The 15,233-nt window shown below is 38.2% G+C and overlaps 2 protein-coding genes across 4 annotated transcripts in view; one reads left to right on the top strand and one right to left on the bottom strand.

Annotated features, from left to right (window-relative positions):
- Trpm7 (transient receptor potential cation channel subfamily M member 7) overlaps positions 1 to 15,233 on the bottom strand; it is a 103,001-nt gene that overhangs the window by 24,112 nt on the left and 63,656 nt on the right. For all 3 annotated transcript variants that reach the window (XR_003736881.2, XM_028892731.2, XM_028892730.2), the window contains exons 21-26: positions 12,890 to 13,168; positions 11,737 to 11,911; positions 8,097 to 8,223; positions 5,675 to 5,859; positions 3,041 to 3,173; positions 1,208 to 1,920 (exon numbers count right to left, since the gene is read on the bottom strand). Coding sequence is in view for 2 of the 3 variants with exons in the window: in XM_028892731.2 (XP_028748564.1) it covers positions 1,208 to 1,920; positions 3,041 to 3,173; positions 5,675 to 5,859; positions 8,097 to 8,223; positions 11,737 to 11,911; positions 12,890 to 13,168 (1,612 nt within the window). In the remaining variant the exon portion in view is untranslated. The remainder of the gene's footprint in view (positions 1 to 1,207; positions 1,921 to 3,040; positions 3,174 to 5,674; positions 5,860 to 8,096; positions 8,224 to 11,736; positions 11,912 to 12,889; positions 13,169 to 15,233) is intronic.
- Positions 10,959 to 11,396, top strand: LOC114709086 (guanine nucleotide-binding protein G(I)/G(S)/G(O) subunit gamma-5-like). Its single transcript, XM_037205198.1, has one exon. The coding sequence runs from the start codon at positions 10,959 to 10,961 to the stop codon at positions 11,163 to 11,165; it is 207 nt and encodes a 68-aa protein (XP_037061093.1). The 3' UTR covers positions 11,166 to 11,396.

Consider the following 15,233-nt stretch of genomic DNA (forward strand, 5'->3'; position numbering starts at 1 on the left):
AGAAGTGTCTTTTTGCAGTGGGCAGCAGTCAGTGCAGAGACTCCTAACTAGTTAAGGAGCTGAGAATACATGACTGTGAGTGCTAACCTTAAATGAGACATGGTATTAACCCACTAGCCAATAATGATCAGGGAACAGTGTGGAAAAGGAGGTGCAAAGAATTTAAAAGGTACCTCCTTTGTGCTGGTTCTTTAGTGCACAAGAGGGCTGATAAAAGTAGGAAAGAGGGCTGGAGAGATGGCTCAGCAATTAAGAACACTTGTTGGGGGCTGGAGAGATAGCTCAGAGGTCCTGAGTTCAATTCCCAGCAACCACATGGTGGCTTACAACCATTTATAATGGGATCTGGTGCCCTCTTCTGGTGTGCAGGCGTACATGCAGGCAGAATAATGTATATATAATAAATAAATAAGTCTTAAAAATAAATAAATAAATCTTTAAAAAACAAAAACAAAAAAACACTTGTTGGTCTTGAAGAGGATGCAGGTTCAGTTCCCAGCACCCACGTAATGGCTTACAACAATCCATTAACTCTGCTTTCAGGGAACCTGATATCCTCTACTGACCTGTGGGCAACAGACACACACCCATGGTGCACAGCCATATATGAAGGGAAAAACTCATACACATAAAATAAAGAAAAATTAAAAAAAAAATGTTTCTAGAAATGTTCTCATCTTGAGATATGTAATTAAGTAGACCACAAACACAGACACAGTTTTTATTAAACAGCTTTTCATAGGATCATCATATTGCCTAGTGTATCATTGTTAACTAATGAATGAACTATAATCCTAACGTAATGACTTGTAGTGCGTCTCTCACTTTCAACACTGTCCTGGTTTATATACAAAATTACACATTGGCCCTATTCATATTGGTGTCTGTATGCAGCTTCTAACCTCCCTTGTACCTCTTGACTTTTACCCTAGCATCTACTACTCATGAATCACTCAGATCCTTCCAACAGTTGACCAATCCAACTGAAGATATATTTAAATTCAATGGCACCAAACAGGTATATAACAATGGAACTCTTACAGCCCAATTCAATTATTTTCGACTGCTTCTGATTCCTTTAGAAGACTATATGACAAGACCATCTGTTATACCGTATATTTTCATTAATTAGCTAATTACTTTTCTAAGGTAGTGTTTCTGACATCAAAAGCAACACTAACATGCAGTAAGAGTTTGCCAAACTTACCCACAAATGCTCCAAATTCTATGTTATCTCCTTCTGCAGCTTTATAGAAAACAGGTTCTGGATCTTTGGTTGCAGATTCCAAGTGGCTTTTGCAACTTGGCTGGGATGGAGTACTCACAGAAAATTTGGTTGGTGGGGATGACATATGTGGTGAACTATTAGGCGAACTTCCTAATTTCTGATTTTTATTAAATATTTTTAAGATTTCTACCCCATGTCGTCTCTGTCGTAATTCTGGGGGAGAAATAGCACTTGGGAATAAGGCACCACAGGAGGAACCAGCCTCTGGAATGTTGAATTCTTTTCTCTGGGGTATCACAGGCAAATCTTGACCAAACAAGTTATACTGGGGGTCTTTTTCATCTTTCATAGAAATGTTACAAAGAAAAGGATTACTACTTTCACGATCACCTTGAGGAAGAGAGGAGCTCAGTGTATTTACAACGCTATGCTTCTTCCACACTGATCTCATAGGAACGTCATCAATAAGATTCTGGGCCAAGTGTTTGGAAATACTCAGTTCTCGAGTGATCTCATTATGGACTTTGCTAGCTTCTGAAGCTTTCTGGGCTGTAAGTGTTTTTAATGTATCTACTGTCAGGGCTGAGAGATCTTGCAGATGACCAATTTGAGAATCTAAAGACTGTAATGATCTTTTTATGTAGTTGACACGATCTCCAACTTCTTTAATCTGAATGCACATCTGCTCCACTCTGTAGGGCAATAAAAAGGGCATTTTACAGATGTTAAAATTAATGTAGATGGGACAGGGAGATGGCTCAATGGAGACTGGAGTTCAAGCTCAGGAACCCAGTCAGGAGAGAATGTTTCTGACAAGGCTGTCCTCTAATGTCTACACTCAAGCCACGGTGCATGTGCTACCCACATGTCATGCAAACACAGGGAAAATAATTTTTTTGTTTCTAAGACAGGGTTTATCTGTGTTGTTCCGGCTGTCCTGGAACCGGTTCTATAGACCAGGCTGATCTCGAACTCACAGAGATCTGCCTGTTTCTGCCTCCCAAATGCTGGAATTAAAGGCGTGTACCACCATGCCTGGCTTAAAACACCAAGTTTTACAAACAAATTTTGTTCCATAGGCTATCTGAGTCTACTCCGGACAAAATGTATATAGAACTACATATACAAAGGACTACCATCAGTGTCATACACAAATACCACATGCTTCTAACATGAGATAGAAACAATGTAAAAAAACAAAAGCTTTAAAATAGTTATGATAGCTTTATTTTTACCTTCTTGCATAGTTAAGAACACCAATTCTTCTCTCCTTTGTAACTATGTCAAGACAGTAGTGCCGAGGACTAGACTCAGACGTATAAGCACTTTTCTAGTAAGTGTGAGGTCTAAACTTGACTCCCAGCACCACTAAAGAATAGTCAGGGGCTAGACAGGTGGCTCGGTGGTTAAGAGAACTTAGGGTTTGAATCCCATCAACCCCATGGCGGCTCATAATGTCTGTAACTCCAGTTTCAGGGGATCTAATGCTCTCTTCTGACCTCCACAAGAAACACGCATGTACATGGTACACACACACACACACACACACACACACACACACACACACACACACAGGCAAAACACTCATACACATAAAAAATAAAATAAAATTTAAAAATATTTATGAAAAGTAAAATAAAAGCTTGTAACAAGAGATCTACTGGATTACATGTAATAAATGCAAAGAACTAACCTGATTTTTCAATGTGTAATATAAAACTTTTTGGTAAAATAAACTGAACAGTGAACATGTATTAACTAACAGGATCCATTCTAACATATAGTTAGTGATAATTAAAGAGCATTATCTACCTTTCAAAAGTGACACGGATTCTCTCTTCACTCCCAGAATGGAATTTGTCGTCCTTTTCATCAAAATACATCTCAACACACTGCTCTTCAAAGTCATGGAGTTTCTTTTGATCTTCTTCTGTTAAGAAAAGTTCTAAGGAGGAGAAGGCCAAAAAGAAATTAGAACACAATACAATGAAAGCTACCCACCAGGTTTTCAAACTTCAGCTCTTGCGTCTTTTTCTCTTTCTACTTATTTATTTTTATGGACAGTGCCCCTCCACACAGCTTGCATATTTATTTGTTTATTTAATAGACAGGATCTGTAGTGGGTACCTGTTCCACATATGAACTTGAAGTTCCAGCTCCTAGGGCATGGCCTCGGGGCTAGCTTAAGCTGAGGGGCATGTAAGCTTAGCCCACTTGCTCCCTTGTGGGCTTGGTGGGTGTGGACTGACTCAGGCAGCAGGAGCCGCATAGGACAGGACACTGGCCTTCCAGGACCCTACCACTTTGCCTATTCTGTTTAGTGAGTTGTTTTCTCCAATTTATGTCCTAATAAACTGCCTATACCCCTTAAGCAGACTCTCTTGGATTTCTCAATATAAAGGTCTAAATAAATATCCCTGGAACTCATAGACATCTCCCTGCCTCTGCCTCCCAAGTGCTGGGATTAAAGGCGTACAGACCAGGCCTATCAAGTTTTAGATATTTGGTCTCCTTTTAATTCCTTTTTTTGTACTATGTCTTTTCTATTTCTTGCTTAGCTCTCTTGTCAAGTACCTTATTGGAGAAATTTAAGGAATAATTTTATGAGAAATAAAACCATAAAAAATTTAAGCACAACTGAGGTGATTTATCTCAGGTTATATAAAGATGCATTAATTTTGTCTGTTTATAGAATGTTAAGAATGGCTTCTTGGGGTTGGGGGTTTAGCTCAGTGGTAGAGCTCTTGCCTAGCAAGCGCAAGGCCCTGGGTTCGGTCCTCAGCTGGGGGGGTGGGGAGAGGATGGCTTCTTAGGGGCTAGAAAGATGGCTTAGAAGTTAAGAGCACTGACTGCTCTTCCAGAGGTCCTGAGTTCAATTCCCAGCACCCACATGGTGGTTTACAACTGGATCTGATGCTCTCTTCTGGTGTACAGATGTACATGCAGACAAAACACCCATATACATAAAATACATGAAAAAAATCTTTAAAAAAAAAAAAGAATGGCTTTTTAGAACAGGTCAAATGACACAGCTTATATAACCATTTTAACAAGAATAACAAAAACGCCTAAGTGCCATTCCCCAAAAGAAGTTAAATATTAAATTGATTTTTATGTATCATACTATTTTGCTTTTAATTGAATGATCAATAGTTTATTCTGAGGCCAAATATGAATTACCATGGCCCAGAAATAGAGATTTAGATTATGCAAATTCTATGTTCAAACATGGAAGCTGTTTCATGAAGTTACAGAACAGAGAAAGTCATAAACCAAGGCACTTTTCAAATATACAGAACAGACATCTCATCTATGTGATCTGATGACACTTAGCTTTTTGATTAGTAGAAAGTTAGAATGTTGTTAAAGTTAACACATTTTTAAAAGTTTTATCTGTAGTCAGGATGTTAGGTCCAACACAGGGTGGAAAGTGGAGGGGGGCTGCAAGAACAGCTACTTAGTGAACTAAAGATTGCCCAAGATAAATAAATTGTAATTAGGCTCTGGACCTGAACATTCAAACCTCTGTACAGTCACCGAGGTTTTAATCAGTCAGTCAGTCCTTGGAGATACCACCTCTTTCCAGGAATTCTCGTTCACTGTCTGCTGTTGTTGATACATCACATTTTGTGCACATGGAAAGGTGGTCATATATCATTATTAAATATAGCCATAAATTCCCACATAACTAGGAAGGGGTATTCATAATATCTGATATAGATGAGGCTGAATAGTAGGGAAGACAGCAAATCCCGATCCAGGTCTGACTTTTTTTTTCTTTTTGGTTTAACTAGAGTTTCTCTGTGTAGCCCTGGCTGTTCTGGAACTCACTCCATAGACAAGGTCGACTTCAAAGTCACAGAGAGCCACCTGCCTCTTGCCTCCCAAGTTGAGGGATTAAAGGGATGAACCACCACACCCAGCTGAAAAAAACCTTTTGTTCTCTGTATTTGACATAATATTTATATGTGACATATAAAAGGACTACTATACTTGAAATTAATCAAGAACACTGTTTGGCCTAATAAAGTGAAAGTAGCACATGAGGAGTAGGTACCCTAATCAAAATATCCTCGACACGGGTCATCTTACTCTTTAACCAAACTGATGTGTCTAGTTATTTGCACTTTATGAAACATTTGCTGTTTGAAGCACTTGTAATGATTTACTACTATCTTTTAATTCTGGTCTTCTTCTGGCCAGTTTGATTTCATAGCTATCACTTTATATGCTTGTTCTAATTCTGAAAAAGACTGGTTTTTAATATCCAAATTATCATAGTTCTTATTTGCAGACTCAAATTGTACCTAAAATTGTTTTATGTTGAGGCAAATTTTAAGTTTTCACAATAACTAATCCAACAGGCTGTCTGTAAAATCAATACTAAGCATTCAAGTTCAATATTGAGGAGCAAGAAAAACATTTCCCAAAATTTATTTTACTTACTTGGTCCATCAGAAGTCTTATCTTTCTTTCTTCTTTTACATACACAGCAAAACAGAGAAACTATATGGCTAAGAATGATAAGTGGAGGAGGCAGAACTGGTTTTTCATGATAAGCCATGATAAAATGATAACGCTGATACTTCCATACAATATTGGAAATTGCCTTCACTTGTAAATATACATTACTAGAATAATGAACAAAAATAAAGCAAACAATTATATCCTGAAAATTTAAATGCTAAATATTTCACTTTAATTTTGCACTACATACTCCAGTACACTTTCATTGAAGAAAAGTAAATGAATAACTATAACAAATTTATGCCACACAAAAGGTTGATATTGTTGAGGACCTTAATAAGGACCTCAGAAAAATGGGAAGGAAAGGAGTAACTTGAGGCTTTTACAAAATTTTATGTAATGGAAAAAACATTTTTTTTGATAGAACAGTCTTTAATTCTAGCACTTGGGAGATAGAAGTAGACAGATAACTGTGAGTTTGAGGCTAGCCTGGTTTACATAGTTCCAAGACAGCTAAGGCTATGTAGAGAAAGACCTTGTCTCAAAACATGAATTTAAAAACAAACAAACAAAAATACTTGATATGCAAACATAAGAACCTGAGTTCAAATCTGACACCCATGTGTAAATAAGGTGTGGCTGCGCATGCATGTAACCCCAGTGTTGTGGGACTGAGAAAATGCATCCTAAGATTGTACCAGTCAGCCAGTCTAGGTGAAATGGTAAGCCTCAGGTTCAGTGAAAGACCCTGTCTCAAGGGAGTAAGATGGACAGCTATGTGTGCACAGACCAGAACACATGCACATACATACACATACCTCTACCCCCAAAAATTAACCTTAGTCTGGGCTACATACAGACACTCTAACTTAAAAAATAAATGATAGTTAATACTAATTGAGTAAAAATAAAATCTAGATTCTTTTATATTACCGTCAAAATTGGAAACTAATAAGAAACAAATTGGATACAAATAAGAAATATAATACTAAGTATCAGCAGGAAGTTAGGGATACAACCTTATTTTGATTTAAAGCCAAAAGCCCTAGAAGTATATATATATCCTCAACAGTTCTGAACATTTAGAGAGACAGGGAAAAATACATTTTGAAGAAATGTTTTGTAGCAAAAAATTATAATCTAATTGAGCAGTTTAATATACTGGCTTGAAATATGGTCTAGATCATAGAGAATGACATACATTAAGAACTATTAAATAAACATGAAGTTTTGCTTTAAAAAATATAAAACTGCCAGGTGTAGTAGTGCACACCTTTACTCCCATCACTTGGGAGGCAGAGGCAGGTGGACCTCTGTGAGTTCCAGGACACCCAGAGCTGCAGAGAAACACTGTCTCAAACAACAACAACAACAAAAAAAAAAAACCCAAACAAACAAAAAATAATACACACAAAGATTATTTTGAAAACCACAATTTATACATTCACCAAAATGGTTTATGGATGTCACCTAGATATCAATTGTAATTACTACTGATAAGTACTGTGTTTTTCTATAATTCTCTAGCAACCTAGGAAAAAAATCTCAGGTAAAAATTAAAAAATTTAAAACTTTTTTTCCCTATGTGTGTCATGCACAGCTGCATGCACAGAGGTCTCCTCACCATGTAGTTCCTAGGGAAATGTTCAGGTCATCGGACTTGTTAATAAGTACCCAGTCTTTTGTCTTTTTTGTTTTCCAAGAGATTATATTTATAAACAAAGTACATGTTGAGAGGTGAGATGGCAGACCACACAGGCTCACTGGCTAGCCAGACTGACCAGACTGACAACCTCCAGATTCAGTGAGACCTTTTCTTTAAAAATAAGGTGGAGGGCTAGAGAGATGGCTTAGCAGTTAACAACACTGGCTGCTCTTTCACAGAGTTTGGTTCTCAGCACTCACAAAAGTTTGTAACTCCAGTTCCATGGGATCTGATGCTCCCTTCTGGTCATTGTGGGCACTGCATGAATGTGGTACTGACACACACACACTCGAATTTTTTGTTGAAAATAATAAAACCTAACCTTTAAAATTCCTTTGATTTGAAAATTCATGTCTTATTTGTAGTTTTTAAAAAATAATTTATTACTTTAAGTTTCAATAAAATTGAGATTTTTAAAACTCAGTATTTCGCCGGGGGGTGGTGGTGGTGGTGGTGGTGGTGGTGGTGGTGGTGGTGGTACACGCCTTTAATCCCAGCACTCAGGAGGCAGAGGCAGGCGGATCTCTGTGAGTTCGAGGCCAGCCTGGGCTACAAAGCAAGTTCCAGGAAAGGTGCAAAGTTACACAGAGAAACCCTGTCTCGAAAAACAAAAAAAAAATAAAAAAAAAAAAACTCAGTATCTCATTCAAAGTGTGAACTGTGTACCAAATAAATATAAGTGAATAAAATTCTTACTTGAAAAATGCGATAAGAAGATTAACCATAATGATATACTGTACAAAGAGGTAGACTGCTTGAAGAAATGGAGTCAACCATGTGCCAGGACCACAGATTTCCTTGATAGTGGAATCATTTGCACACACTTTGGGAAGAGAGAAAAGAATTTTAAATATAATAGTTCAGTGTTTCAGGTTCTTTGTCTCAACAGAAAATGTTGAGCGCATGCAAATCTGCTTAAGAGTTTAAATGACAAAAATAATAAACTTATAAACTCAAGTTCCAGTTGCTTTTGGGATATTATCTTACAAGGACTCCAAGTACAGTATGGCTCGTTAAGGAAGGGAATGGCTCAGTTGCCTTTAGCCTACTGGCTATGGGTGAGATAGGACCTCTGTTGGTCTTTTCTTTATCGAACACACAGATTGCAAGCCCAGTGCCACTTTGAGATCTTTGGCAGCATTTAACCATGCAGCTCACACATGATTGAGCCTGTATGATAATGAGTATTCAGAGACGGGTAATGCCTGGGGGGCACTCACTCACCAACCTAAGACAGAGCACCTGTGTGGCCTTGGCAGGCGTCTCCATGATGGGTAAGGTGACTTGCTGACGTCCCACGCAACCCAAGTCAGAAGCTCATTTTTTAATAAAAGGGGGACCTGCAGGGCCCTGGCCCCCGTTTTGGGTAACTGTTGCCTTGCTTGCGGACCTTGACCTTGATATCCTCCCAATGCTAATTCCCTGCCAGGTTCCACCCTCCTGAATGCTTAAGGGAAGTTAATTGTCTGTATATCCTGAATAATGGGCATTAACAGCTTAGATGCAAGATTGTAAAACATCAGTAGCGAACTTCTGCCCTCCGGGGTCCTCCCATTGTGCTGTAAGCCTGTATTTAACCTCCTACCCCTTTCAAGAAATGACATTCAACATTTAAAATTTTATATATATATATATATAATTGAATGAATACTGCGAATGTAATCTATGAATACCACAAATGTGATTAATATCATGAGTGGAAGTAATGAATATCATGAGTGTAATTTAAAAAAATTAAAAAAACAACAAAAAAGAAGTAAAAAAAGAGTTTAAATGACAAGGATCTCTGAGATGTGGCCATTGGAGCTCTGCTTTACAAGCACTCTGACACTGAGGGCTATGGGGTCTTCTGTTCTGTCACAACGACATACAAACAAGGAGTATTACATGTTATATCTCTCCTAAGGCAGGCTTAGACTGAGGGTAAAGGCAGATAAAAACCCCTAGATACAGTGAAATTTTAAATTTACATGAGAAAAATATCTAACCCTAAAAAGTATATGACAGATCTATAGTAAACCCTATGAAGTTACAGACTTCACTGTGTCTCCAAAGAGTACTAAAATACACTTTAAATATAAAATTATTAGATTTGGGATCTGGAGAGATAGATAAATGGTTAAAAGTGAGGATCTGAGTTCAGTTCCCAACACTCAAGCTGGGTGACTCAGAACCACCTGTAACTGCAGCTTTGAATGGATCCCATGTTTCTGGCCTTCAGAGGCACCTGCACTTAGGGGCACATTGCCCACACACAGAAAAACAAATATGTATTTTAAAATGACAAGATCTGAATTCCCTGTTTTCCATTACTTATACCTGAAATCTTTTCAAAACTACGACATAGCTAAACACAAGCAAGGAAAGGCACAGTTTTAATATCCAAAACAGTTACAATAAATAACACAAAATTTAATTGGGTAGGGAAGGGATGAAACCATCAAGAATTAGAGATAATTCTATATATATAAAATTATAGTACACTTACAGTTAATATTTAGTCACTATTTTAAAATGTGTATATAACTGAGGTTCTCATCATCATCACTATGTAGACGAGGCTGGCCTCAAATTCACAGATATCCTTTCTCTGCCTCCCAAGTGTTGGGATTAAAGGTGTATTACAGCCTGGCAGTGGATTAAAGGCGTGAGCCACCACTGCCCAGCATGGCACACACTTTTAATCCCAGCACTTGGGAGGCAGAGACAAGCGGATCTATAAAACAAGACAAGCCTGGTCTACTGAGTAAGTTCCAGGACAGGCTCCAAAGCTACAGAGAAACCCTGTCTCAAAAAACCATATTTTATAACAACCACACAGTCAGACACCATTAGAGAAACAGCAGGCAAAAAAACCCTGAAAAATGACACTGAACGAGAAGCCATTAAATAAACATTTTGACAGGTATGCAAAGCATCACTATTTTAGCCACTAGGGGTGTGTTGAGAGATATAAGTGTGGGACAGGGAAGAATGGGGGAGAGGGAGAGGGAGAGGGAGAGAGAGAGAGAGAGAGAGAGAGAGAGAGAGAGAGGGAGAGGGAGAGGAGAGGGAGAGGGAGAGGGAGGGAGAGGGAGGGAGGGAGGGAGGGAGAGGAGAGAGAGAGAGAGAGAGAGAGAGAGAGAGAGAGAGAGAGAGAGAGAGAGAGAGAGAGAGAACGAAACACAGTGCACTCTACATCTCAGATGCAGAGGTCAGCACACCCTGAAAGCTACTGCCAATCAGCCATGCTCAAAAATTATCTCACAGAAATGTGTAACAGACATAATGCTTTTACTAAGAAGGGGTTGAACAGAGAGGGGTGCTTCATTTATTAGTTTACTTAGGCTTTCAAAATTTTGATATAAACTTGAAAAAAAAATCAATTATCCCCTTCAAAAGCTATCATCATGTAAGCTTTTTCATGTTCACACAGGACCGTTACTTTTGTCAGTAACACTGTGCTTGATCCAACACCAATCCACCCTAACTTGGTCTAGATACCCTCATCCCTTGAGAGGTAACCTTTGAAGAGATAAGTCAAGAGTCGAAGGAGTTGGCACGGCTGTCCTGAGCGCCATGTCGGATTCTTCCAGTGTCACTGCCATGAAGAAGGTGGTTCAGCAGCTCCGGCTGGAGGCCGGGCTCAACCATGTGAAGGTTTCCCAGGCAGCTGCAGACTTGAAACAGTTTTGTCTGCAGAATGCTCAACATGACCCTCTGCTAACTGGAGTGTCTTCAAGTACAAATGCCTTCAGACCCCAGAAAGTCTGCTCCTTTTTGTAGTCATGTATCTTGAGGTTTCTCAAACCACTTTTCATGAACCAGTGGATATTCAAGAGAACTAAATTTGGAGTCTGTACAAAAGCTTCTCTATAACGCGTGCCATAATATACAATCTTCTACTTGTCAGATCTTAACATCTACCTCTCTGAATTTTCATGGATTTCTGTTTCACAAGGTTTAACTATTTTATATACACTGGCTGTAGCATACAATAAAACAGCATACAAATTAAAAAAAAAAAAAAAGTTGACATAAACTAGTAGGATGGAAAGACAGGTTTCTCCTCTAAAGAGATTTCTTCCTCTATGAGTCCTTAGCTATGAATAAACCAACCCTAAACACTACTCTACTTCTGAAACTTTCTATTTATGAGTTAATAATTATCCTCACTGTCTAAGAATTTAGGACAGATTCCTACTACACATGGTTGAACAGCTTTCAAAACACTTTTCAATCCATATTTTGCTTTTTCTACTGTTAACTATTGTAAGGAAAATATGCAATACTTTTAGAATGCAATTCTGACTTTATAAGATAACCAAAAGATGATTTTGCAAACAAAAATCCTTACCATCAATTTCATATGCATAAACTTCACCAAAAATCATCCAGTATGGATGAAAAACTATATCTTTAGCAAGAGACCAAGATGGTGCTTCGTGAGGATAAAGTATTGCCTTCCTGGGAACACCAAAACTAAGTAATACAAGAGCCATTATCACTACAATGTAGAACATATTGGCCACCTGTTTAAAAAAAAAAAAAAAAAAAGACAAAAACAAGGTCACTGTTAAGACACAAGAGAATTTAATTCCTGTAACAAATTTCATCCTAAAAAGTGTTTCTAATGTTGTATTAGATAGTAGAATATTTGAGTTTCCATTTATTGCTGATAATAGCATTTAGGAAAATGTTATTGCTACATAAACCTTATGAACGAGATTGTATTTTAAAATGACCAGTGAAGCCAAGCAAGTCACAGGCGTCTTTGTCTCTATAATAAACTGTATTAGTAGTTCAAAATATACCCTATCTGACAAATATATCAAAAAACTATAGTTACATGGATAAATTTGGAGACTTAATTTCAGTAAATGCCAACTTTTAAAGCTTGTCAATTAACAATGGAGATACAGACTTTCTTCTACGTTGCCTCATATATCTGTACTTTGCTCACGTCACAGAAGGTGGGACTAGAGACATACCACCACACAAATCTTCAAGAGAAAGAAATGTAAAAGCCCCTGTGAGTACAGTATAGATAAGAGGCCAAGAACATAAAGCTTAAATGTAAAAGATGCGAATCTATAATTATCTCAAAATTAAAGAAAAATGGCAGGAGCAGGACAGAGAGAGGGAGGAGGAATGGATAGAAGCTGCATAGGAGAGAGTGGAGGGAAGGAGAGAAGGAAGGGAAGAAGAAAAGGCTTAGTGTCAGTGAGAGCCCTTGTCTGCAAGGAGTAAGATGAGGCGAACACAAGATATCTACTGTCATCTTTTGTCCACTACGTATGTGCATATGCACACCCACACGCCACAAACCCACTCTACATAAGCATACACACACATTGATGAAGTATGCTTAAGAAATGGCAGATTCACAGTATGAGGCAAATAAACCTAACTAAGAGATCTTTGTAGGTCCAAGTAAAGCTATATTAAAATGTTTTTATAATTTTAAAGAAACAATTAATTCATGCATATCAGCAGACATTTCAACTTACCATTTTTCCAATCATCATTACATAAGGTCCTGCCTGTTGATTTACAGCTAGAAAATCTAGCAAACGCACATACCAAAATATTATATTAAGACAGTAAATTAATCTTCCAGCCACAAAAACATGATTATCATATGCATTCATAAAGTTCCATTTTGCTCCAAATCTTAGTCCAAATCCAATGAAGAAAGAAACTATGGCAATTGTGTCACTGACGTTGAAGTAGTCACTAAACCACACTTTGATCTTCTGGCTGATTTTCCCAGCTTCAGACATAAAGACCTAAAGGTTTAGCAAGGAAAAAAATTAAATTCTTCCTATTAAAACACATATACACTCCAATTATAACATCAGAGAGGAATTTTAGCTATGTTTTAGTTTCAAAGTATCTGAGATCTCTTGTATCTGAAGATGTACTTAATAATAAAACAGTACAATAACAGATAAAAGACTCCTTACAGGGTCAGGCATGGTGGCAAATAAATTTAATCCCAGCACCTAGGAGGCAGAGACAGGCAGAACTGGCAGTCAGGGTTATATAGTGAGAGCCTGTCACAAAAACCAAAAACCACACAAACAAAAAAAGACTTCTTATAAATGAATGACTTGCTCAACAAGGCGATATAACTAGGAAGCTGGAATGTGAAATGTTTTTGAAATGTTCTTTTCAAATCAAAGCAGTATTTGAACACACTGGTAGTACATTCCAAAGATGCCTTATTTGCAGAAAATAAATAATTCAATGGTTGAAGTAGCTGTGTATATCTAACTTATTAAAAATATCTACTGCCCAAGTAATTAAAACAATTACCTTTTGAGTAATGTATTCATGGCTACAAAATAAAAGTGTTCCCCAACAGTGAAGCCTGCTTTTTTGCTTTCCTCTCAGGCAATTTCCCTTCCCAGTAAAGGCAGATACAAATAGTACTATATTCACAAATACATGCAAAAAGTGTTATGAATATGTTATCATGAAACAAATTAATTTCAATCATGCTGACAAAATAACAGATTTCAAAAACACATGCAGTAGCAAAGCAGGAGGGAAAATACTATGCCTAACTACTTCTTCAGACATGGAATAACTTAGAACTATTCACGAGTGTGTTACAAGAATATAGCTGCTGTAGGATGTTCTGTATGTTCCATGGGAGCCAGTTCTTGGGTTCCTCGTGGCTTTACCCAGCAGGTCCCAATAGAGGATGATTAGGACCACGGCCTGAGTGCAGGTGTCTGAGATGGTCTGCACTTGGCTGTGCTGGGGGATGGTCTGTATGGCAAATGTGTTGCTCTGATTGGTTAGTAAATAAAACACTGATTGGCCCGTGGCTAGGCAGGAAGTATAGGCGGGACTAACAGAGAGAAAAGAAAGAACAGGAAGGCAGAAGGAGTCACTGCCAGCCACCGCCAGGACAAGCAGAATGTGAAGATGCCGGTAAGCCACGAGCTACGTGGCAAGGTGTAGATTTGTAGAAATGGACTAATTTAAGCTATAAGAACAGTTAGCAAGAAGCCTGCCACGGCCATACAGTTTGTAAGCAATATAAGTCTCTGTGTTTACTTGGTTGGGTCTGAGCGACTGTGGGACTGGCAGATGACAGATTTGTCCTGACCATGGGCCAGGCAGGAAAACTCTAGCTACATATAGCTACTAGTTTAAATAGAAAATACTCAGGCATGAACATAGTACATATTCATATATTACAAACAAAACACTCATAACATAAAAAAAGAGTCTTTTGGGCTAGAGAGGTGGCTCAGTGCTAAAGAACACTGGCTACTCTTCCAGAGGACCCAGGTTTGATTGCCAGCACCTACATGGCAGCACATACCTCAAACTCATCTAGGAGATCTGATGCCCTTTTTTGGCTTCTGTGGGCACCAAGCACACACATCATACACAGACCCAAGCACAGTTAAAACACTCCACACATAAAATAAAATAATGTAAATAGCTAGGCGGTGATGGCACATGCCTTTAATCTCAGTGTTTAGGAGGCAGAGGCAGGCAGAACTCTGAGTTTGAGACCACCAGCCTTGTCTACAGAGTGAGTTCTAGGACAGGCTCCAAAGCAACACAGAGAAACTTAGTCTCAACAAACAAACAAACAAGTAAATAAATTGTTTGTTTTTATTTTTTAAACAGGGTTTCAAGTAGCCCAGATAGGCCCTCAAATACACCTTACAGCAGAGGATGACCCTGCACACCTAAACCATTGAGCCTGCTTCCCAATGCTGAGATTATAGATGTATACCACCATTCCTCACCTTTGGGTTTTTTTTTTTTTTTTTTTTTTTTTAAAGGAAAGAACCTCCCTCTCCCAACTTAGGGTGTTATAAAGTTGAC

Source organism: Peromyscus leucopus, chromosome 4 (genome assembly GCF_004664715.2).
Source record: "Peromyscus leucopus breed LL Stock chromosome 4, UCI_PerLeu_2.1, whole genome shotgun sequence".
NCBI lineage: Eukaryota > Metazoa > Chordata > Mammalia > Rodentia > Cricetidae > Peromyscus > Peromyscus leucopus.